This window comes from Schistocerca cancellata, chromosome 5 (genome assembly GCF_023864275.1).
Source record: "Schistocerca cancellata isolate TAMUIC-IGC-003103 chromosome 5, iqSchCanc2.1, whole genome shotgun sequence".
Taxonomy (NCBI): Eukaryota; Metazoa; Arthropoda; class Insecta; order Orthoptera; family Acrididae; genus Schistocerca; species Schistocerca cancellata.
The window spans coordinates 375,657,883-375,684,355 of record NC_064630.1 but is presented as its reverse complement, the minus strand read 5'-3'; the positions used below and the strand labels follow the sequence as shown (position 1 = coordinate 375,684,355).

Below are 26,473 nucleotides of genomic sequence, written 5' to 3'. Positions count from 1 at the left end.
ACGATAATCATTAAATCCGTTCTACGTTTAAGGCATTGTAGAAAGAACATTCAAACATTTAGATATTCTTCCTTTATAGTCTTAACTGACTTCTTTTTTTAGTCATTTTTGTGATTTGTCGCAAGGCATGTGGTCTGTAGAATTAATAATTCTGATCTTACCAACTTGACTTCGTTATTGCTAAAACTAAAGTAATCGGACATATAGAAAAATGAAAAAAATAACTGTTGTTTGCTTGTTATGCCTAAGAAGTGACATGAATGACATAAGTTGTCTATCGATTGGTAGTACTCAAATTCTATCGGCTAAGAACAGTAACAATACGATAACGGCTGACGCTGTATTGCACTGTAAATACTAAATACCCATTTCTTAAATTCAGTCAGTAGTCTCAGTTGCCATTCCACATTAATCAACTTCCATCGGTGTACGCACTTACCGGTCATCATAAATATTCGTGTAATAATGCCGTTAGGTCATCAGACCACACCCTTTCCAGCTGTGTTTATCAGATGATTCAGTTATCGGTCAATTGATTGGAAAATGTAGTCACATACTGTGTCCATAACCATTCAGATGTTTCATCAGCTGTCATCTTTGGCACTTACGCTTACGTACGGTGCTGCCCCGTTCGTTTACTGCCGAAACTAAATAATCGACGTTGATATGTCAAATATGGCGGATTGAGGTAGCGGCTATGTTGGTGACACTGTAGTAAACTGAACACTGTGAAGGAACTGTGAGAGAAATAGTGTTAAGTATTGTTGTGTGTGACTGCTTAGTGAGGACAGAAGTGTTAGAAGTAATATGTATGGATGAAATAGTGTAAAACCTTCTTCAGTACGTCTCGGCGCGTATAGGCTGAGGCCGACTGGGGAATGGTATCGAATCATGGGCGCTCAGCAAGCTAAGGAACGCGTCGTATCGGGAAGCAATCTCAATGTTAGAAATACTATTAGAAGCAAACCAAGAACTCAGAAGGATGGTCGACAGCAAGGATCTAACATTTTCACGGAACATAGTGGTGAGCAGAGTAATAGTCATACAAAATCACCTTTTAACCTAGGAGCCTTGTTTCCAGATGTGTGCTTATTTTCTGTGTCATTGGAATGTGATTTTATTTCAGTCATTTATACTCACATGTTTGTCGTCTTGCACATGGAGACGTGAAAGTTTGCGCACTTTTACAGATCGTTGACAGATCGCTGTCACATAATGAGGAGTTACAGGTTGCTCTGCAGTGCGATTATTAAGTGCTTGTCAGCTGTAATGCAGTGAAGGCCCCGTGATGTTATTTCATTTTGTATTGTAACTGTCAGCCACGTCTTATAAATTTGTGTGTTCCAAAATTAGTACTGAGATTAGAAGGTGCCCTAGCTGCATTTCTGTACTTCCATTCCAGAATCGATGGTTCTGATTGGGCGTACCTTTAATACTTTAAAATGTAGACCGCAACAACTGATATAATTGATGATAAGCTAGTGTAATGTGTTACTGTATAGCTTAAAATATTTTTAGATGTGTATTCGGTAAGCACTGTATTGGTTTGTGGATGATAAATTATGTCTTTATCTTCGCTTAAGGGTAAGGTTTTATTCAGAATTTTGTGTAAAACATATTTATGCAGTAGAATATTTAAAGAGAACTATTCCAAAGGACTAACATAATTAGATCTAAAGTAAAAGGAGCAAGTTGAATTCATTGCAATGTAGTACTTGTCCAACAGCGCTAATGATCAGAGTGGGGTAGTACGAAACACATTTTTAAACTTTGAGTCAATCTCTTCACCTAGAGCTTGTGATACATACTGTGCAGTGATCGGCCTTCCATAATAATGGTTACCATTACTGGTTATCATGTCCATTCTTTTCTTACCTCCGCGTCCTCTTGGCAGCGTTTTGGTGAAACGTATATAATTTTCTCGTCAGAATTTGAACGTCTGTTTTCTTGACGGAAGTAGGGTTATCCTGATTACAAAAGTGTGTCAGAAACTGTTTTCATTTTAAATTTGGTTTCCTCACAATGTTGCCTATCAGAGGATAGTTGGCTGGGATAGTAGCCTACATCATGGTTCACTCTGTGAAGAAGAGAGCGTTATCGTTGTATTATTATTATTATTATTTATTATTATTATTATACCCTAACTCCCCAATTTCTTTATGACTACGTTCGCCGCAGGTTTTTTTTCGTCCGGTCTCGTAGTGTTAATCGTCGTCGTCTTGAGAAATGAATTTTCTGTGCTTAAATATGTGAACATTTTTGTACTGTTATTTCGAAATTTTATTGCTGGTACTTGATTTACGATGACGTGCATGTTTCCGTAATTATTTTTGTGGAATTTCAAGAGTTAGTGTCGCTATTCAGGTTCTGGCGAAAGGAAGAGAGGTTTTTCACCTGCTATCGATCTATGAAGAGTGAAAACTTAAAGTTGTAAGTTACTGGTATTTAGATGGTTTTGGAAACGTCCGTCATTAGCAGTTTATAGTTTTCTGCTTTTTCGAATCGGTTTCTTATAGAAGGCTAAGGCCACAAAAAAGACTCAAATGATTGTTGTTACTTATTGTGGGCAGCTGATTGTGATGGTGTATTATTATTATTATTATTATTATTATTATGAGTTCTAAATTCGTTGCGCAGTTCGTTCTGCCCTTAGCTTGTTAACTGATGCTCGATAGCGTATAGTTTCACTCTGCACAATTTCTTTCTTATCTGAGTCGAGAATTAATACGGTCTTACATTTTCCAGGATACTCTTTATATAGTTACAAAATTTAAATTGCAAGTTAATTGATTTTGAGCCTGTCATTCAACTGCAGGCCAAGTGAGAAGATCGTCGCCCGCAAGGCATGAATGTGCGCTCGTTACAAAACCGGAATCAGTTGTTACGAAGTCGAAGTACAGAGTGGGTCAGAAAAAGAGTTGCGTGATTTGTTTACCCAGCACGGAAGTATTTCATATGTCCTCAGTGGTTAATAAGACCTGAATGAGGGAAGGGCGCTACATGTTTCTCGCCATCGCTGAATTAGTTTTGTGTGGGTAAATATTGAAAGAAAATTGAGCAATTGTTTATGTACCAGTTAGGCTTCCTGGTTGAGCTGCGTGAGATTACAGTTGACGTTTTTCTAATTAAATATAAATTACATATTAAAACTTGCCTGTTATATCCTTAAGAATGTAGGAAAGACAGTTGATATAAACTTGCGTCATTTTCGAATGAGTTCTGGCCATTGTGACAATTTTACTGTCTCAAGTGTTAGTGTTCGTAAGATGTTTTATTTTTTATATATTTTAGTTACGACAAACCTTTTATAATATGCTATTTTTTAACCTCATGACAACTTGGCGTGACATCTAACTTAAAATGAACATGTTTCACAATAAAAAGTTTTTGTAACACCTGAAGATGACCAAATTCTATTGTATTAAATAAAGAAACATTTATGCGCTCTTGCTTGTAGATTTTTTTAAAAACAGTATCGGATAGTACAAGTACGATAAATACGTATATAAAATATCAGCAAAATAGGATAGAATTTGGCGAGGATAGGGCAGAATGAGATGTTATCCATTTAGGATGTTGATTGTCTTTGTGATTGTTGGTTTACATACGAGAAACTGTATAGTAATGACTGATGCAAATTTAAGTATCCTAGTTTTTATATTCAAATCTCTTTGCTGTGTACATTACCCGCACTAAACGGAGCTTCAGATATGCGGTATCGTAGTGCCAACCATTTCCATATTACTAAAAATTGTACTTTCAAAGCAAATAACCGCCAGTATCCAGTTGTACGTCGTTGCTTCGCAAAATATTACTCGTTATCACTCGTCTCTAATGCCTATGCCACTTACCATCAATCAAATCCTATTCTACTTTGTGCTTGCGAGAGAACCGAAATATGCATATGTGATATACCTGAAGAGAGAAGATTTTGCTACTTTCCGAATATGCTACTCATTTGCACATCAAGCCACTTCTGAAACTTGAATCCTAGGGCTCCATGAGGCGGTTCAAGTACAATAAAATGTTCTGATGTGAGTCTGTCGACCATATATAACAATAATTTGCACTGCTGATTTTCGAATTGTAAATAATATATTGTGACCTCAGAAAGAACGTCATTGCAGAACAACTGCAAAGTATTTCTGACGGAAGAAAAGTTTTGAAACTACTTTAAATGCTCAGCAATCTGTGTTACCCCTTTTACTAGCCACTTTTGTGTCGATTATTCGTTTATTTTATTGATTTTGTATAAAGTAAACAGATAACCGAAAAAAAAACTTTCAAGTAAGGAATAAAAACAGATTGTTGAGCAAAAAAAATGGTTCAAATGACTGAGCACTATGGGACTTAACATCTGAGGTCTCAGTCCTGTAGAACTTAGAACTAACTAACCTAAGGACATCACACACATCCATGCCCGAGGCAGGATTCGAACCTGCGATCGTAGCGGTCGCGCGGTTCTAGATTGAAGCGCGTAGAACCGCTCGGTCACACCGGCCGGCTGCTGAGCAATTCAAGTAGTTCCAAAACTTGTGTTCTTTAAGAAACACCGTGCAGTTGTGTTCTTTCTGAACAAATAATATATATGTGTGCAGGATTTGTAAGCAACATCTCATTTCATACCATTGATGAAATAAATAAATCTCACCACTGAATGAAAGCTGTAAAACATATCCTTAAATATTGGCGCCCTGGTGAATTGGGGAGTCCCAGTGTAAAAAGCCCCAACTGTAAAACAGGAAATAAACACACAAACAGTGTTAAATTTCGTCGCTGCTATTTTCTGAGTTGTGTAAAAAAATAAAAAAAAGTCTCATCTCCAAATTATTTATTGATGATGCCAAGAATCAAACCATGTCTAGCACAACCAGCGAGCAAAATACTATAAAAGAAAGCAAATAAGGGGGAAAAAACGTAGAAAATCGCACAGAACACACAAATTGCCTGCATTGGCAGGCTACTGAAACTTAAATCCTAGGGCTCCATGAGACGGTTCAAGTACAATAGGTTCACTGCTGCGTGTCTGTCGACAATATTGGCTGTTTCCCTAAGAAACTGCCGTCGGAAATTTTACCTTGGTTACACAGTTTATCAGCGGCACAATTGAACTGGCTGAAAAATAGATCATTATGATTAGTGATGATGTGTACTATTGAAAGCACCAGCTTTATAAGCTGGCGATTAGAAAAAAACACAATCCTGACATTTTGGCTCTGTTACCGACACGACACTTGCCGCCAAGATCTCACCGCGATCAACGCATTTGACGTTCATTCAGGCGGAGCGGAATTCATATTCGTCCGTCGACCTGTAATTTCTCTAAAGCAAATCACACGAAATCAAGATGTTTCCGTCAATTCTTTCTCACACTTGACTAGCTCCATTACCACTCACCCCCACAATACCCTCGTTGTGGATGAAACAACTTGAAACCGTCCTTTTACTCACGTTATTCGGAATAGTTTGCTATTAAATCTGCGTGTATTCGTGCTTGCCTTTGTTCAATTTCTGTCCTGTTTGTCGTTTGTTAGCGCTTTGTTCAACAAACTTTCGGCATCGGGGACATTAGATAAAGTTAACTGTGATCTTCTTAGAACCAGCCACAAATCTTCCAAGAACTAGCCACTAGCATCCTTTTCACAAGGAGAAAAAAATCGTAATTACAAAAATGAGATCGCGAACCTTAATTATATCGGAAGTCGGTTTCTAGCACTTCCGCGGTGCACAAATTCAGTACCTTCAATTCCTTGTTAGAATTGTGGCCTTGATAAATTTTATAGGCCGCTTTGTAATTAATCGATGGTATTTGGTTTGTGGTGCGCTCAACTGCGCGGTCATCAGCGCCCATACAAAGTCTAATCTTTACACAGCCCAGTCTAGCCACTTTCACGAATGACGATGAAATTATGAGGACAACACAAACACCCAGTCCCCGGACAAAGAAAATCCCCCAACTAGGTTGGGAATCGTACCCGGGACCACGTGATCCAGAGTCAACAACGCCACACACTAGACCACGAGCTGTGGACTAATTAATCGAGTGTGCGTCATTATATTCTTGACGCCGTTCGCTGTTGCGTTTCCCGAATGAAATTGCATAGTGAAGCTAGAATCTGTATTTATTTCGTTTTAAGGTGTTTAAATGTAGAGCATTGAGTGCTGCAGGAACATCATAATGAGAAACTAGTGTATTAATGTGCCTTCGTGGGAATTCAACGTCGTGAACTGAAGAAAATATAAAGATACATAATGTGATCCAGTCCGTTTTCAGGGACCCAAATATTACGTTCAAACGTGACGAGAATGATTGGAGGAAAAAAGATTGACGTTCCACGATTGGGATTGGCAGATAATGGCGGTGCCGAGGGTTGGGAAGTGATATTCTGTGATGGCGAACAAACACGTAAGTTCCGTTCGTAGCTATTATTATCGTTGCTGTTGAATATCCCGCCCTAAAAAATAAATTAGATTTGGCTGTAAATATCACCAACATTGGGAAGTGTAGAATTTGAAATTAGGCCTTAGAACTATCGGCTCAAGATCACGCACTGGGAAAGAGCATCTGATAGATTTCCTACGTTTCGCAGTTACAATGGGCTCATCTTTAAGCAGACATTGCATAAATTTCCCTTGAAAGTAATAAATACGTGGACTATGTCTCATATCCTTTTACACTGTTTTCCAATTTCTGTAGCACGACAGCCTGAAAGAGTATAATTAGCACTCTGTGGAGTCTGCTAAAACCACGTCGAGATGGTTACAGAGATCCTATCAAAGTGTCAGTAAGGTATTCTTTAAAAATGAGATGGTATACTCCTAATAGAAAATAATTTTCCACACATGCACCTAGCGTGTCGGCTGTTGCTTTATACCTCCCGATATACAGGGGTTGGACAAAAACTTGAAAACACCGCGAAAAATGTATACTTGGTGCTGGTGCTAGCCAAGCTTGGAGGCTGCACCTTTGCATCTGACCACGAACGTAACCTGTGCAATGTCCTCAATACGTTCAAAGTGCCAGTCAGGGTCAGAACAGTATTCTGTGTACTTTTTGAGTGCTTTATGTCGGAGCCACATGAATTCGAATGTGGGGAAAATTGTTGGTGAGCGTATGGTGGATGCTTCCCTAATTAATGGAGCCGAAGTGTTTGCTATTTCAAGAGGCATTGTATCAAAGATTCATACCACAGACAGTGAAAGCGGAAAAATATCCGCTAAATCACAGAGTGGACATTGAAGAAGAGTGTGACGAAGAAGCTTCAAATCACTACAGGACTGGAATGTCGCACTCGCGAACACCATCGGCGCCAAACAACACGAAGGGAGTTCCATAGGCAGGGGATTTACAAGGCGAGTGGGAATTCCGAAACCACTTATCAGTTATGAAAATGCCTGTAATAGGAAAACATGATGCTGAAGCCATAAAATGTGGACTGTGGGGGAACGGAAGAAACTCATTTGGTCGGATGTGCCTCCTTCTGGCCGAGTTTACACGCCAAGAGTGAAACAAGGCGGGGGTTCAGTGAGGATTTGAGCAGCCTTGGTTACTCAGCAATGTCCCGTCAACAGCCGAGAATTATGTGACCATTTTGGCCGATCAGGTCCATCCCATGGTACAGTGTTTGCCTCCAGTGATGATTCTGTGTTCAAAGACGACAGGGCTCGCATCGTCCATAACTTGTTTTGTGAGGATCAGGATGAACTTTCGTGTCTTCCCTTATCATATCTCAGTATTATTGAGCCATTGTAGTGTACCCAGGAAAGAATGGCCCCCAATCTCTACCAGCTTCCCTCATACTTAACCTGAAGTTGCCAGTATTTTGCAGGAAGAATGGCATAAGATTTCGTTGAAGAAAAGGGGGGGGGGGGCTGTATTTATCCATTCCGTAGACTGGGAGCTGTTTTGAACTCCAGCAGGTTTCCTACGCCGTATTAGGCATGGTAAAGTGTTTTTGGTCCATATTTTTGTCCCAGCTCCGTATCAGATTCCTGAGTACCTGTGTCATTACACTGCTAGGCCGAGCTGAGCAGCGTAATAGCGAAACTAAACATATGTTTCCATGCGCGAGGCAGTGGTGTAATGTATGGTTTAGTAAGACAGATTTGTAGGGAAAAATGGTGGGGGGGGGGGGGGGGGACATTGACTCACCTACTCAACAATCCACTGCTTATCATGCCTAATTTTACATAATCGAAAGTCTACATTTTAATAGCCACTCAGCTGTCTCATGATGGAGGTTTTGGACTCGTGCACCGAAGAAAAAGAAAATCAGATGTGCATGTTTGTTAGTACATTCGTTGAGAAAAACCTGGAAACCCTGGAGGTAACGAATAACCCTGTATATGTAAATTCTTGAACACTGCATCGACTCGCTGTTATCATCAAGAAAAAAACAGCTTTTGTAGTTGTGAAGTAGCACCAGTGTTGGAGACGAGATGTTTCGAATGTTCTTTACATGGTTACGAGAGATTACCCAAAGAAACAGAACTTATTTTTTAACTTATTTATTCATATTTTAAGCACAAACCTTCAATTCGCTTCAAAATATTCTCCACTTGCACTAATACACGTGTCTAATATTTTATTCCATTTTTCTAAACATCATTTAAATTCATCTTTTATTATTCTTCACAGCTCCTCCGTCCTTTTTTTCTTCACCACAGGAACATCAGCAGAATTCTTTCCTTTCATGTGTCTTTTCATTCTAGAAAACTAAAGTCGTACGGGGTAAGGTCGGGAGAGTATGGGGGGGGGGTTTGTGAGAAACAGGGTCATACTACTTTTGATCAAGATCTGTGGTAAGACAGAGCTGTGTGAGCAGGGGCATTGTCGCGATGGAAAAAGCAGTCGTCCTACCGCCACAAATCACGCCGCTTCCGCTCCACACAGTTGTGCAAACTTCTTAGAATACCCAAATAGAAAGCCTGGTTAACTGTCTATCCATGCGCAGCAAACTGAATATTCGACTTCTTTCACACCGAAAAAGTAAAACAGCAAATCAGCATTGTTTTAATGTTTGATTTGACCAGATGAGCTTTGTTTCAGGGAGACGAACTTGGAAGTTTTCTACTGGCTCGGTATTGCTTTTTTTTTTTTTTTTTTTCAGGATAGTAAGCGTACCACCAAGTTTCGTCATCTGTTTTTTTTTTTTTTTCCAGCAGTCTTGGCACGAATTTGGCAGCCACCCTTTTCACCCCCAAACCTTGTGGTAAAATTCGTTGCACTGAACAAGTCATTCCCGACAGCTCCATAATTTCTTCAGAGGTCCGTCGTCGATCTTCGTTGATGATAGCACGGTGGTGATGTGGTTAGTGCATCTGCCTAGTAAACAAGAGACCCGAGTTCGAAGTCCTGGCGCTGGCACAAATTTTAATTCGTTACTTCAGCTCCTATACTTATCGAAGATAAAGATGACTCATATGTCTCCAGGAAAACGTTTAAAACAATTTCATGTGTTCGGGCTCGTTAGACGACAACCAGGACGAGGTTTGTCATCAGTTGACATTTCACCATTTTTGAAACGTGAAAACTACTCAAACAGTTGAGTTTTCTCGTAGCATCGTCCGTGTACGCCGTTTTTAACATTTCAAGAGTTTCTGTTCCGCTTTTTCCGAACAAAAGGCAGAATTTCACCTCTGCACACTGTTCAATAAAATCAACCATTGCAAAAAGGACAGTCACAGAACTGTTGTCACTGTAAAATCTGCCGAAACCAGTCCTGATCTCCTTCGGCGACGGCACTCGCCTTACTGGCTGGAATGTTTGCTCTGTGCGCTCCAAGCGTCAAAACACTTTACTACAAAAGTTCCACCCACCAAAAAATTAGTGCGGTTTCTTTTGGATACCACCTCGTACATTTGTAGGCAAGGTATCCAACACAAAAGTGAGTAGTGACTTCCAGAACGGCGACATACATACTGGTCTGAAATGCAGACGTTGCGGGGATCGGCGTATTTTAATACATTTTTGACGTACTTTTAAAGTGTCTTGTTATCTCTTCCATTACGAATTCCACACATTTGTCGTCCCACCTTGCTGCTGTGATCGCATCTCGTGCGAAGTACGTCGTTAGCTGCCTGTTTGTGTTTTGCGGGCGAGGTGATTGCCCTTATGAAGGAGCAGCTGCCTGTGCCGTGTCGCTTCCAGGAGAACCCTCGTACTCCAGGCAGGCTGCTCCAGTAGCGGCTTCTCCAGACAGCTTTATCGCCCTCTTGATGCGACACTTTGTGCTGTGCTTTGCTGCTTTCAGAGCTCCCTTGACTGAGTCGCAGTGTCAGGTTGGTCTGCTCACCAGGCTGGAAATCCTCTTGTGCCCTAAATGTTCCCGATTAACTTAACACAACATTTCCTTTGTTTCACTTGCGGAGACTAGGCCGACACCTCGCTATATGCTCCGCGCGGCGCACTTTTCCTCTCACAACTCGAAGGGTGATGTTGCAAACTCCATTTGTGTTTCTGTAGAACTACTCCAATCTTGCTCGAACAGTCCACTGGTATACTGCCGGTTCATAGTGTGCCCATTGGGCACTATGAACTGGCAGTATACCCGTGGACTTTTCGAGCAACAAATACGCCAGGAGAAACTGAAGAATTACTTCAATCTTCTTCGCTATAACGACTCCCAAGCGTCTTAATTTCAACTCATCTTCCCTGTTATTGTTCCTCATTTGGCTCTTGTGTCGTCGCAAAGCGTTGCAGTTCATTTCTGAGATGCAGGAAACGCATCCCTAATCTTGCTTTATGTGGGTAGTTCGTTTCTCCACCTTTATACACTGCTGACTCGTGCTTTCTTTAGCTTTTAACGTGAACCTATTTATCTTTCCCAAGTACTGATCAGCAACAAGATGAGTTCAGATGAAGCGCCCCCTGCGGGTTCGGGGGTTAGAATAGGCCCGCGGTATTCCTGCCTGTCGTAAGAGGCGACTAAAAGGAGTCTCACATGTTTCGGCCTTATGTGATGGTCCCCTCTCGGGTTTGACCTCCATCTTTCTAAATTATTCCGAAGAGCGAGCCAATTGGGGAAGGGCGCCTTACATGGTGCACTGTATCCGTCGTGCAATTAGACCTTTAGCCGTCTTTCTCGTCGTTGCAATGGTGTCCCGCTCGTTTTCGATCTTTTGGGCGATTCCACACTGCACTCTGCAGCGTTTCTTTTAACTGCGACGACGACCTTGGCCATTTTTTGCACCTAAGATCCAGCACGGTAGCCAGTCCGTTGTGGTGGGGCCGCCATGTACCCTCTTGGTTGTAGCCCCCTGACAACACAGGGATCGCTCTACTGATGCCTGCGCCGTTAACTCCCCACGTATGCCAAGGAGTAGATGCCCATCGCCCCGGGGCATCGGGACTCCCGGCAATGGCCATCCTGCCAGGTGGCCTTTGCTGTGGCTGGGTGGCGCCCGTGGGGAGGGCCCTTGGTCGGAGTAGGTGGCATCAGGGCGGATGACCCGCAATGAAGCGTGGTACATCATCTCTCGCTGGTGGGCCACCACCAGCAGTCTCTAAGCGATCGAGGTCTAACCTCAACGGCAGGAAATACGATCCACGATCATTTCCCTCCCTGGCCACTCCATGGGAGGAACGTATGGCAAAAGAAGGCAGTGGAGACTATTCACCCCGGTTCCTTGTGTGTACGCGAGTTGATGGGGAATCGTTTATGTCAACCAAGCCCCAGTTTTTTGTGGAGCATTTAGAGGACAAGTTCGGGGAGGTGGAGGGCTTGTCCAAGATGCGCTCTGGTTCTGTGCTCATCAAAACGGCATCCTCTGCCCAGTCACGGAGGTTGCTCAATTGTGACAAGTTGGGGGATGTTTCAGTTAACATCACGCCGCATAAGAGTCTGAACATGGTCCAGGGTATAATATTCCACAGGGATCTTCTTCTGCAGTCCGACGATGAATTACGCGCCAACCTCGAACGACGAGGTGTTCACTTCGTCCGGCGCGTCCATCGGGGTCCGAGGGATAATCAGGTAGCCACCGGTGCCTTCATCTTGGCCTTTGAGGGTGATGTCTTACCCGAAAAGGTTAAGGTGATGGTTTACCGTTGTGATGTGAAGCCATATATCCCTCCTCCGATGCGGTGTTTTAAATGCTGGAAGTTCGGGCACATGTCATCTCGCTGTACTTCCAGCATCACGTGTCGGGATTGTGGACGTCCTTCGCATCCTGATACTCCATGTGCCCCGCCTCCTATCTGTGTTAACTGCGGAGAACACCATTCCCCCTGCTCGCCGGACTGTAGGATCTTTCAGAAGGAAAGGAAGATAATGGAATATAAGACCCTGGACCGCCTGTCCTACACCGAGGCAAGGCGGAAATTTGAGCGGCTACATCCTGTGCCAATGCCAACTAGTTATGCCGCTGCTGCAACACCAGTTCGATCTCAGCTCGGTCAGCATTCACCGGCCCCCTTGGTTGTGGGGGGCACTTCACTCCCTGTTGCTCCTGCTCCATCTACTTCAGGAGCAACACCACCCCAACCACCGGGGACATCTGTTCCCCCTTCACAGCCGGAGAAGCGTGAGCCTTCTTCGGCTCCTCTCGCTCGGAAGGGGTCCCTTGGGGCCCTCCCATCCCAGGCTTTGCCCAGTGCCAAAGTGGACACCCGCAAGGTTGTCAAACAATCACCGGTCGCTGGTCGTAGGGCGTCACGGTCGTCTTCAGTCCCAGAGACTGACCCAGTGAGGCCCTCCCAGCCAGAACCACCTAAGGCTCAGCGCGCAAAGCAGTCAAAGAAAAAGGCTCCCAAGCATCCTGAAATTGCGGTGGCACCTGTCCCACCGCAACCTTCTCCCTCTGCGTCCGAGGATGAGGTGGAGATCCTGGCGTCCGCTGAGGACATGGATCTCGCCAGTCCCTCGGATGCAGTAGATAGCTGTTGTCCAGGTGGTGACTCAGTAGCAGCAGGGGCCCCGGAGGCGTAATCTGCCTCCCCAGTCCCTTCACGCCTTTCCCATCCATGGCTAATACCATCCTCCAGTGGAACTGCAGCGGTTTCTTCCACCATCTAGCTGAGCTCCGCCAACTTCTCAGCCTTCGCCCTTTCTTCTGCATTGCTCTGCAGGAAACTTGGTTTCCGGCGATGCGAACCCCCGCCCTCCGTGGCTATCGGGGTTATTACAAGAACCGAGCAGCTTATGAAAGGGTGTCTGGTGGCGTCTGCATTTATGTCCTTCACACTCTGCACAGCGAGTCTGTCCCTCTCCAGACGCCTTTAGAGGCTGTCGCTGTACGCGTGTGGACGCCACAGGCTGTTACCGTCTGCAGTCTTTACATTCCACCGGATGGTGATGTCTCGCAGCATGTCCTGGCTGCACTGGTCGCCCAATTGCCGCCACCTTTCTTGCTATTGGGCGACTTCAACGCTCATAACCCTCTGTGGGGGGGGGGTCAGTGGCAACACGTCGAGGCGCCATCATTGAGCATTTATTGTCGCAGCTCGATCTCTCGCTGTTAAATGATGGTGCCTTCACACACTTCAGTGTGGCGCATGGCACCTACTCCGCCATTGACCTTTCAATCTGTAGCCATAGCCTCTTACCGTCTGTCCAATGGAGTGTGCATGACGACCTGTGTGGTAGTGACCATTTTCCGATCTTTTTGTCACTACCACAGCGCCCCTCTTCTGGGCACCCTAGCAGATGGGCTATGAATAAGGCTGACTGGGACTTGTTCTCCTCCACTGCCGCTTTTGAGCCTCTCTCTACCGATGACATTGATGCGGTGGTTCAATCGGTCACCACCGGCATCGTTACTGCCGCCGAATCTGCCATTCCCCATTCCTGTGGGTCCCCTCGGCGGAAGGCTGTGCCTTGGTGGTCGCCTGAGATCGCTGAAGCGATTAAAGATCGCCGGCGGGCGCTCCAGCGTCACAAGCGACACCCCTCCCTCGACCACCTTATCGCCTTCAAACGGCTGCGTGCGCGGGCCCGCCTCCTTATCCGCCAAGGCAAGAAGGAGTGCTGGGAGCGGTATGTGTCCACCATTGGCCTCCATGTCACTCCTTCGCAGGTCTGGGCCAAGATTCGACGCGTCTACGGCTATCGGCCACCTGCCAGCGTCCCTGCGCTCTCACTGAATGGAGCAGTTTGTACTGACTCCGACGTCATTGCCAATCGCTTAGCAGAGCATTTTGCTATGAGTTCCGCTTCTGCGAATTACCCCCAGGCCTTCCGCTCCATTAAAGAGCGGATGGAACGTCGGAGCCTTTCGTTTCGCACCAACCACCCAGAATCTTACAATGCTCCATTTAGTGAGTGGGAATTTCGCAGTGCCCTCGCTGCTTGCCCTGATACCGCTCCTGGGCCAGATGGCATCCACTGTCAGATGCTGAAACACCTTTCAGTGGACTGCCAGCGGCGCCTTCTCGATCTTTACAACCGTCTTTGGGTCGAGGGGGAGTTTCCGTCGCAATGGCGGGAAGGCATTGTCATCCCCGTTTTGAAACCTGGAAAGCACCCTCTGGAGGTGGACAGCTACCGTCCCATTAGCCTCACCAACGTTCTTTGCAAGTTGCTTGAACGGATGGTGAGCCGGCGCTTGCATTGGGTACTGGAGTCTCGAGGCCTTCTGGCTCCATCTCAGGGTGGGTTCCGTAAAGGCCGCTCCGCCGCCGACAATCTGGTGAGCCTGGAGTCGGCCATCCGTACTGCCTTTTCCCGCCGTCAGCACCTGGTCGCTGTCTTTTTCGACATGCGGAAGGCGTACGATACGACGTGGCGTCATCACATTCTTTCTACGCTCCATGGATGGGGTCTTCGGGGTCCTCTGCCGATTTTTATCCGCAATTTTCTGTCGTGTCGTACCTTCCGCGTGCAAGTCGCGGCCTCGTATAGTTCCTCCCACGTCCAGGAGAACGGTGTGCCACAGGGCTCTGTTTTAAGTGTCTGTCTGTTTTTAATTGCCATTAACGGGCTTGCTGCGGCCGTGGGAAATTCTGTCTCCGCTTCCCTGTATGCTGACGACTTCTGCCTTTATTACAGCTCTACTGGCATTGCCGCTGTTGAACGTCAGCTACAGGGCGCTATCCGTAAGGCGCAGTCTTGGGCTGTAGCGCATGGGTTTCAGTTTTCGGCAGCCAAGACCCGCGTTATACATTTCTGCCGGCGCCGAACAGTCCATCCTGAGCCGCGGCTTTATCTTGCCGACGAACTCCTTGCTGTGGTGGAGACCCACAGGTTTTTGGGGGTGGTTTTTGATGCCCGGTTGACTTGGCTGCCTCATATCCGGCAGCTTAAACAGACGTGTTGGCGGCATCTAAACGCTCTGAGATGCTTGAGCCACACCCGCTGGGGAGCCGACCGCTCTACCCTGTTACGGCTCTACCAGGCGTTAATCCAGTCCCGTCTGGATTATGGGTGCCTGGCATATGGCTCAGCATCCCCGTCTGCGTTGCGGGTGCTGGACCCAATCCTCCACAGCGGGATACGCCTTGCCACTGGTGCTTTCCGCACCAGCCCTGTGGACAGCTTACTCGTGGAGGCAGGTGTCCCTCCACTGCGGTTCCGGCGCCAACGTTTGCTGGCCGCTTATGCTGCCCATGTTCTAAGCTCGCCCGGGCATCCTAACTATCGTCTCCTGTTCCCGCAGTCAGTCGTCCGTCTGCCGGAACGTCGGCCCCGGTCGGGTTGTCCGATCGCCATACGCGTCAAGGAGCTTCTCTCCGGGCTTGGGCTTGTCCCTGTTCCACCTCCTTTCCGGGCACTTCTGCGTACACCCCCGTGGTGCGTTCCTCGCCCTTGCCTTCGGCTCGACTTGGCACAGGGCTCGAAGGACTCAGTCCCTCCAGAGGCCTTCCGCCGCCGCTTTTATTCCATCCTGGCCACGTATCAGGGCTCTGGCATTGTTTACACCGACGGCTCGATGGTTGCTGGTCGAGTCGGGTATGCGCTCACTCTAGGGAACCATTCCGAACAACGTTCTTTGCCGGCTGGCTGCAGCGTTTACACTGCTGAGCTGGTTGCCATCTTTCGAGCCCTAGAGTATATCCGCTCCTGCTCAGGTGAGTCGTTCGTTATCTGTAGCGATTCCCTGAGCAGTTTACGAGCACTCGACCAGTGTTTTCCTCGTTCCCGTCTGGTGATGGCTATCCATGAGTCCCTGCATACTCTTGCGCGTTGCGGCCGCTCTGCGGTCTTCGTGTGGACCCCAGGCCATGTTGGGATCCCCGGCAACGAGAATGTTGACCGGCTGGCGAAAGAGGCGACTAGTGCACCACCTCTGGACGTTGGCCTCCCGGAGACCGATTTGCGGGCGTTCCTACGCCGCAAAATTCTGGACCTTTGGGACACTGAATGGCGCGCCCTGCCTTCACGCAACAAACTTCGGGCCATCAAGGGGGCTACCGGTGTGTGGCGCTCCTCCTTGCGGGTTTCTCGCCAGGAGTCTGTTGTCCTCTGCCGGCTGCGCATTGGGCACACTCGGCTTACCCACGGCCACTTATTGCGCCGTGAGGATGCGCCTCTATGTCGCTGCGGCTCCGTTTTATCCGTGGTTCATGTTTTATTGGAGTGTCCGTTTTTAGCTGCGCTCAGGCAGTCGTTCGCGCTGCCTGACTCGCTCCCTGCCCTTTTAACAGATGACCCGGCTATGGCTGACTTAGTTTTACGTTTTATTCGGGCAGGGGGTTTTTATTCTTTACTCTGAGTGTTTCTATTTTTATCTTATTGTTTTGTGTTGATTCTGGCCTTTGGCCTCCGGTTTTAAACTGATTTTTTAATGTGTTTCTAGTGGTTGGCTTTTCCTTTTTTATTTCTCTGGTCGGCCAACCACCGTCACACTCTGTGTGCTTTTAGTTCGTTTTGTCTTGTCTTTGTCTCAGTTTCTCTTGTCCTGTATCGTCTGTGATCTCTTTTGTTCCTCGTTTTTATTCTCTGTGGGTGTTCTTTGTCTTTGGAAAAAGGGACCGATGACCATAGCAGTCTGGTCCCTTTAATCCCCCAAACCAACCAACCAGTTCAGATGAAGCTAAACGTGGGCTACCGCTAGGATCTGTCATGAACCCTGTCCTGATCGGTTTGTACATATCATATATGCCTGGAACCGCATCAAACAAAGTTTGAATACGCTGAAAATTCGGCACTCGCAACAAGGTATAAATGTCTCGGAGGTAGCGAGATCGTATTGTCCAATTTTCTATCAGCTATTGTCATATACACTAATGAAAAATCAAAACACTAAAAATAATTTATGTAGAGTCATGAAATTTCTGGAATATATTTGTCTAGGTAACAAATATGATTAACACCGCAAAATCACAGGTTAATATAGGCGTTAAAAAGACATTGCAGATGTAAAATGCTGGTACATTGTATACGGTGTAACCATCAGAATGTTGAATTCAAGACTACAAACGTGCATGCTTTGTGTTGTGCAGGTGCCGGATGTCCGTTTGTGTGATAGAGTTCAATGCCTTTTACACTTGGTTGTTCAATACAAGAACGGTCAACGCTGGTTGTGGATGGCACTGGAGTTGTCCGATTATGTCGCATATGTACCAGATTGAAGACAGATCTGGTGATCGAGCAGTCCAAGGCAGCATTAGACACTCTGTAGAGGATGTTGAATTACAACGGCGATATATGGGCGAGGGTTATCCTGTTAGAAAACAGGCAGACAGGTTGGTTGCAAGGTCCTCAACCGGCCCCTCTTGTAACCAACACACAGTCATCACTGGCATCGAGGCAGAACCAGCTTTAACCAGAAAACACAACAGACCTCCACCCTGCCACCCAATAAGCTTTCGCTTGACACCACTGAAGCTGTAAATGTCGGTGGTTTGGGGTCAGTGGAATACACGATACAGGACGTCTGGCTCGGAGCTATCCGTCCAATAGCCGACTTGTAACAGTTCGTTGTGTCACTGTGGCGCCAGCTGTTCCTGAAGTTGCTGCTGCAGATGCAATATGATGGGCCAAAGCCATACACTGAACACGATGTTCTTACCTCTCTGTAGTGCCACGTGGCCGTCCGGAGCCCGGTCTTCTTGCGACCAGACATGTACAGTAGCTACATTCCTGCGAAGCATTTCTGCATTATCGCTGAAGGAGCATCCAGCTTCTCGTAGCCTTATTACACAACCTCGTTCAAATTCACTGAGGTGTTGATAATGCCATCTTAAAGGCATTCTTGACTAAACTCACCATGTCCAATCTCAAATGTGACTAACGTCCACGCGACCTTTACAGCGTGTATTAAAGCAAACCTGATTTGCATCCTCATAGCGGCGCTTCTTCGCCACTATTATGTGATTGGCGCGAAATTTGAACATCCTTCAATGTAGAAACTCGCCTGCCCACTTTCCTTTATGTCGCAACAGCTCCACCGTGTTGTTGCGGTATTTTTCTTTCAGTGTATTTCCGCAAGTGGAGAATTCGACCAAATGCTGCAAAGACAGCAGTCCCAACATTTCACCTAAACAATAAGATGACCAACAAAGAGATCACTATCCGCCTTGAAGGAAGAATACTCAGATATAACAAAATTCCAAAATATCTAGGGGTCACTCTTGATAGAACACTCATTTACAAACATCTATTAACAATAGCTGTCAAAATCAAAACTCGAAATAACATCCTCCATAAACTTTGATATACCTTGTGGATCAACATCATCAATCCTCCATACTAAGGCTCTAGAGTTGTTTTACCCAGTTGCGGAATACTGCTCACCAGCCTGGATTAGTAGTGCTCACACAACAGTTGTTGATACACAGCTCGGTAATACCATACATCTTATAACCGGTACCAAGAGATCCAACTACTTTCTGGCTGCCACACTTAGCGGCATACCACCTCTAGTTCTGCGGAGACAAAATAGACTTGTACGGGAGTATAAAAAATACAGGAAAAAACATTACCTCCATGTTAACGGAAACATTACGAGTATTAGTAAAGGCAGGTTTCGCTCTCGTGAACCACTCCTGGAAACAGCAAGAATGTTAGTTGGAAACGGCTTTAATACTGACGACTGCTAGGGATACACATAGCATATCGACCGAACGACTTTAATATGCCATTCGTATCGACCAAGCCACCTGGCTTTGAATTCCGACGTAAGATCTGGTCGGTTCTTAATCGATCAGGGCCAAAACTGGACGGTGTGTAAACTCTTTGGCAAGTGGAAGAAAATAGCTTCATCAAATAGTGGCTGTGGCGCCAAAAAGCGGACTGTTCGCCATGTAATGCAAGAATGTCCTCTGAGAGCTTTTACAGATCATCATCCAACAGAGCTCCCGGTGGTACCGGAGGGATCAATATATTATATTTGTGGCCTAGATATTAGATTGTAATTTGAGATAACTGCAAAAGTTAAGAGGTAAACAAAAATATGGAAATACAAAAACGCATACCATGTCTAATTACGGTGTAGGAAACCCATTGTCATTCAGAACAGCTTCCAATCGTCTTGGAATGAGTAAATACAGGTCCTACACGGTATTCGAGGAAATCTTACTCCACTTTTCTTCATGTAAAAAGGTGTGCGAGTTCAGGTAACGGTGATGGAGGTGGATAGCGATCACATACCCGTCTCTACAAGGTACACCACAAAGGCTCAATAATAGTACAATCTGTTGACTATAGTGACCATGAGAGAGGCGAGAATTCCTCATCGTGCTCACGAAACCAGTCCCGGACGATACGGTCTGTGTGAACTCGAGCCTGTCGTCTTGGAACACAGCATCCCAATTGAGGAACAAACGTTGTACTATGGAACGGACTTGATCAGCCAAAATGGTCACATAATCCTCGGCCGTAACGCGACCTTGCTGAGAAACCATGGGGCACGTGGAATCCACAATATGGCCGCCTAAATCATCACTGGACCCCCACCATCTTTCACTCTTGGGATGTAAAGAAAGCCAGAAGCTGGAAACAGTGTGAAACAAGACTCATCCGACCGACTGAGGTGGCGCAGTGCTTAGCACACTGCACTAGCATTCGGAAGGACGACGGTTCATATCCGCATTCGCTCATCCAGGTTTAGATTTTCCGTGATTTCCCTAAATAGCTCCAGGCAAACGTCGGGATGGTTCCTTTAAAAGAGCACGCTCGATTTGCTTCCCATCCCTGAAACATTATGAGATATGCTAAATCCTTAACAACCTCGATAATGAGGGACGATAAACACTGATCTTCCTTCCTTCAAAATTCATCCGATCAAAAGACTCCATGGTCCACACTTTATGGCTTCGGCACAGTTTTCCTATAACGGGCGTTTGCATCACTGGTAAGTGATTTTGGAATTTCAACTCGCCCTGTAATTCCCTGCTTCTGGTGCTCCCTTAGTGTTGTTTTGGTGATGAGATATTTCGCGCGTGCGACATTCAATTCGGCAGTGACTTTTTCAGCTGTCATCCCCTTGTTTTTCATAACAATTCTCTTCAGTGACCGTCCATCACAATCATTCAACATATTCTTTCGTCTGCGTTGTGACGGATGATGGATGACGTTTTTCCGCTTTCTCTGTATGCGGTGTAAATATTCGATACGGTGCGTCTTGAAACACCAAACACTTCGGTTCCGCTGATTACCAAAGCACTCAAAATACGAGCACCAGCAATTTCCCCACTTCAGAATCCACGTAGCTCCAATATAATTCACTCAAAACTATGCAGAGCACTGTCCTGACCAAGACTAACTGTTGCAACGTTTTGAGGACATTGCACAGTTGCCGCTCGTGGTCATATAAATCAGCGAAACACGAAGGCATTCCTAGTATCTGCACATATGTGTAACTATGCATTGCTCGCGGTGTGTCCATATTTTCGTTCAACCCCCCTAAGTTCTGTAGGACCATCTTTACATTATTGTACCTGACCTAACCTGCAAACTCGTCTATTGCGGAAGTACGCGCAAAAGCAAGATACATAAACCTCCTGGCAGATTAAAACTGTCTGTTCGAACGGGACTCGCACCTCTGGGACCGTTTTCTTTCACGAGCAAGCGCTCTGTCAACTTAGCTATCCGCTGCATACTGAAAATTCATTCATGAAATCATTCCATTTCTCCGTAATATACCGTCGTCCAGGAATGCTAGGCACATAACATGTGCAGGACTTCGGTGAAGTTTAGAAGATAGGAAGAGAGTTGATGGTGAAAGTGAAGCAATGAGGGCGGCTCGTGACTCGTGTTTGGATAGCTAACTGTGACAAACGTCCATCAAGTTTTGCGACCAAATGGAAAATTTTTCCCCGACTTCAAGCACAACGCCTTTGCCTTGCTTGTTGGATGCTTGGTATATTTTCTTACCAAACTCAAAGGCACTGATATACAGGAATTGTCATTGCAACATTGGTAGCCTAAATTCATTTGCAAGGTAGGTATGAACCGTCAGTGAGCAATTCGTGCCTGTGATTCTCGGACAGGTTAAGAAAGTAATGATGCATAGTAAGTAATTAACACAATCACCTGATAGAACAAGACAGTTCGAAAACCCTGCGAAGTTACAAAGAAAAAAGTTAAATGCAGACTGCTTTCTGTCGCCTGAGAGATACAGGGTGACAATTATTGAACTACATGAAAAAAAGAAGCATAAATTAGTTACAAACTACGGCGTGCACACACTTTATTCAACATGTAAACGTCACGGATTTAGGTTATGTCATGTTAGATATGCCTGCCAACATTGGCGATGATGTCACGCAGACGAATAGAGAAATACTGCATGACCCAAGTGTCGGAATATCGATGCTGTCAATGACCTCCCGAATGGCTGTTTTGAGCTTAGCAATGGTTTTGGAGTTATTGCTGTACACCTTGTCTTTAATATAGCCTACAAAAAAGGAGTCGCATGTGTTCATATCCGGAGAATATGGCGGCCAATCGAGGCCCATGCCAATGATCTCTGGGTACCCCTGAGCCAGAATGCGGTTCCCAAAGTGGTCCCCCAGGACATCAAACACTCTCCTGTTTCGATGGGGTCGAGCTCCGTCTTGCATGAAACACATCTTGTTGAAATCAGATTCACTTTCGATAGTGGGGATGAAATCATCTTCCAAAACCTTCACGTACCGTTCGGTGTCACCGTGCCATCAAGGTATATCGCACCGATTATTCTGTGACTGGACATTGCATACCACACAGCCACCCCTTGAGTGTGAAGAGAGTTCTCGATCGCGAAATGCGGATTCTCGGTCCCCCAAATGTGCGCCAATTTGGCTTATTGGCAAATCCATCCAAATGAAAGTGGCTTCGTCGCGAAACCAAACCATACAGCGCATACTAAATCCCATCATGCCTCGCGGCCAACCATGCTGTTTAAACATCCTATCGCAAAACGTTCAGAATTTATGACGATTTCGTTTCATATAGTTCAGTAATTGTCGCCCTGTATTATGTATAGTGTGTAATTGATAAAAATTGAAGAATCGCTTCGTCAACTATAAATTTGAACAATTCATTCCCATTACAAATGAATATCACATGTCCACTGTTTATAATACATGCGAAATTCATACTTTGGGAAAAACTAAAATCCTGCTGCATTTTTTGCAATTCTGTTTAATTTCTCAAATTTACGTATAAAAGCAGAAAAACACGTTTTTTATGCTGTTGTAGACTCACAATGTACAATACTGTAGTCTACTACTTTATTATTATTATTATTATTATTATTATTATTATTATTAACTGAATAAGACCTGCTTCGATTGATCTTTATTTTGATTTGTTTTCTGAGAACGTTAGTTTCCAGAAGTGGACTGACACATGCAACTTGCATCGCCTGTGTTGGGTGTTAGGAATGTAAGTGCAGATATTGTGATCATTGGTAGCTTAATGTGTACCCATTCCAGTATGTTAGTTTTTTCTCTGCGTCTGACAGTCTTCCCGGAAACACGTCTCATTAATTTACTACTTGATGTTTTCTGCACGGTCGTGACTGCACCATTGAGTTGACTACACTTGTCAGTGTAGACTACCATATTGCGTTCACACTTCAGGGGAAGTGCTGCCCAGGGGAAAATGATCATTAATGGCTTGCTCTTGCCACATTTACTTGGAGGCACCAACCAACCTAAAAGATGCTACTCCTAATAGCTGTGATATTAGTATGTAAACGAAGTAAATTCTGATGTAATGTTTTTAGTACACTATCCTTACTCACCACTTAATAGTGCAACAACCTGTATATATCGTTCTCAGCTGGAACATATCTCTGCCACAACACGATATTGGAACATTCGCGAACAACTTAGTACATTCTAGGGGGAACGTTCTGGTCAACCTGGGCCACTTCACTACTCGATTCCCAGCTACTTGACCGATTTCCCACAAGGAGTTCATTGGTGCGATGCCCCATTTTGATACCAATATCATCGAACACAACCCCTGCAGTTCCAAACCAAAACCAAATCTCCTCTTTATGGGGGTGGAGGGCTACCATATCATATATCCGTCTTGGGACTGCGGAGTTACAGCGGCACACATGAGCAAACGCATTTACTATATATATATTGGTTAATTCCTTGCAGAATGCAAACAATTTGAGGTACACAGTGATGATGGTTAAGCTATACATCAGCATTTGTGAAACTTCGTATTATTTGTTTTTCAGTACAATGAAATAGTAAAAAAAGGCTCAGCTGGTAGGGCATTTGCCCACGAAAACAAATGTCCCAGGTTCGAGCCCTGCAAAGGCACACAGTTTTAATCTGTCAGGACGCTTTACTCCACCGCAAAGTGAGAAATCATTCTGGGAACAAGATACATGTATTTGAAGAACCAAACTAGCAAGTCACACTTTTTTGAACTGCACACAGCACCTTGGTTATGTTGTTGCTGTTTGTTTTGTGACAAATTTAGTGTTATTCGAAGCTAATGCTCAAAATGTTATCAGTATGTTTGATAGTCGCAAATGAACAGACTACTCGCAGACTGAAGTCGTTCACGTATACTTCCGTACACAGTTTATATTCACAAACCTCTCCGTGTATGTAAGATAGACGAACCGTTGCTCGAAAGAATAATGCTAGCCGAGATACTGAACTCATTGTTCCAGACGATCATGTTAGTCTCCGTAACACCCAACATCCACATCGATTTTCAGTGCTGTTAATAGAGCTATCGTGTGAAAACACTGTTCTAATAAACTTGATTTAGCTGTCTTTCCGGAATAATTATATGAACTGTACTGTCTTGATGGCATACATTCGTACTGTAATTTGATTGACATCGCAAACGTGTTGACATGAATGCATAATTATCTTTGACCACCTACACCAGAGGATTCCCTCGCGTACAGTATCCTGTTGTCTAACAAATAAAAGTTCTAAGGCCACAATGGTACTAGCAGTTGGACAGCACATGAAAACCCCAAGTCACTGACTATTCGATTGACTTGTTTCATTGACCGGTCCTCTGCTTGCCCCCTCCCTCCCATTACCCTAAATCTACTCCACGTTACATTGACGCGTCTCCGTCTTCTCTCCGATTTGTTTGCCCAGCATCTCGCTCAGTGGGCATTGTGTATTGTCAGACAAGTGGGACTCTAGAGTTGCAAAGTGTTCCGCTTCTGTTTCCGAATAACTTGCTTGCGTTACGTGGTTATTGGCCAATAAGTGTTCAGTTACTCTATTTTGTGGTATTTGGTAAAGCAGGGATGACAAGTAAATTACGCTCCGCCCTTACTGCATTAGTGGAAACCATTCCAGAGATTTTTGCACTATAAACATTTTATGGTGTCTATTCAGTTTCATTCACCGCTTGTGAAATGGAGTCGGTTCAGGCTTGTATCTTACCCTGCAGCAAGGGCTATACAGCGTGATTAAATTAATGCTCTAGTTTCAAAACGTTTTAGGTGCTCGGCATGACTGTGCCAATGCAGAATCATGCGCTGCTGGTAAAGCTCTCATACAAGAGCAGTGACTGCGCAGCAGTAGCCCTGCGGAAGTTCCGGACACTCAAAGGTGTGAAATAAGGCGTTGGTCCGAAGTCTGCCAAGGGTCTCGAGAAAATAACGAAATTCGAAAAGACAGCTGCTTTTGAAATGCAATGTGGAAGAGGGAAGGAAACAATTGACCCGACGTCAGTAGATTTTGTGCAGTTGTGGTCAAAGCACTACAGGATTAGTCGAGCGGTGGTGTGCAAACATATAAATAACCCACCTTCAGGAGTTGCTTCATGCTGACCTGCCAGTAAGACAAACGTTTGCTTTAGAATTTCTTGCTCGCATGGAAATGGGCAATGAATGGCCGTGGACAAATGAAACCCATTTCTGTCTCCAAGGACATTTTAGTGTAAAGAACTGCAAAATATGAGCAACAGAAAATCCACTCGCACATCAGCCGGTACCGCTTCATTCTGTCGTGGAAAACGCTGTTCCTCGATTTCAACTTGGGGCAGAAAACTGGACACCATAATGGACATGTCTTGCGCCGGCCTCACGACGATTAAAACCGATTTCATTGTTGTTTCTTACGCTGTTTTTGGTCTTGGGTCAAGTAAAAAACAAATTTTTCCATCTGGTGTAGTACGGATGGGCTTATCTAACAAACAGTGCCACAACTCTTGAACACAAATGTGCGATTATGAACTTAGCACAGTACAGTTGCTTTAATGTACGTCACACACCATAGCCGCCGTCTTGCGATTCATCTGTCATTTGTAACCGAACCCATTAACTTTAGCCGCGCGGTATTAGCAGAGCGGTCTAAGGCGCTGCAGTCACGGACTGTGCGGCTGGTCCCGGCGGAGGTTAGAGTCCTCCCTCGGGCATGGGTGTGTGTGTGTTTGTCCGTAAGGTAATTTAGATTAAGTAGTGTGCAAGATTAGGGACTGATGACCTTAGCAGTTAAGTCCCATAGGATTTCACACACATTTAAAAACATTAACTTTATGATGCTTACAGTCGCCATCTCATGTGATCGTTTTTGATTTTTTTTTCTAATAGTTTCCCCCTCTTCCTCGATAATATTATGTTCAAATTTGACGTCATTCTGAGCAGCGATTATTTTTTTTTAAATTTTAATCACCCTGTACGTGAAATTAATCAGATGGACTGCAGTAAAATCTACTGGGATATAATATGTGAAGATTTAGTGACATAAAGTTACAGCAGTGAAAACCATTCAGAAGTACTGAACCTGCACTTAATTCATTTCATACAGTAAGTTTTTTTATTGTACCGCCATACTTCGTATTAGTATGTTTATCAGATATTGTAACGGAGTGTTGTTTCTCCGAAGATGTAGTAAAAGCTTCATCAATCGTAGCTTACATGATAGAGATGTAGTGTGGTCAACTTTCCTTGGCTGTTTGATGTTTAATCGGGTTTGACCCTGTCATATTAGCTTGTGGATGCCTGGTTAAGATCGTATGCAATAGCTTAGTTTCAGACGGTTCGTACAAGACAGTGGTGTCTGTCTGTAAATATACTTAGCGAGGTGGTGCAGTGTTTAACTCACTGGGCTTGCATTTCGAAGGAGCATATTTCAAATTTCCGTCCGGCTACCTACATTTCGGCTGCCCAT

At 44.9% G+C, this 26,473-nt stretch overlaps 1 protein-coding gene across 2 annotated transcripts in view; it reads left to right on the top strand.

Moving 5' to 3' along the window:
- Positions 1-659: 659 nt before the first annotated feature.
- LOC126188992 (tyrosine-protein kinase Abl) overlaps positions 660-26,473 on the top strand; it is a 469,368-nt gene continuing 443,554 nt past the window's right edge. For both annotated transcript variants that reach the window (XM_049930790.1, XM_049930788.1), the window contains exon 1: positions 660-1,024. In XM_049930790.1, the coding sequence (XP_049786747.1) occupies positions 892-1,024 (133 nt within the window). In that variant the 5' untranslated portion in view covers positions 660-891. The remainder of the gene's footprint in view (positions 1,025-26,473) is intronic.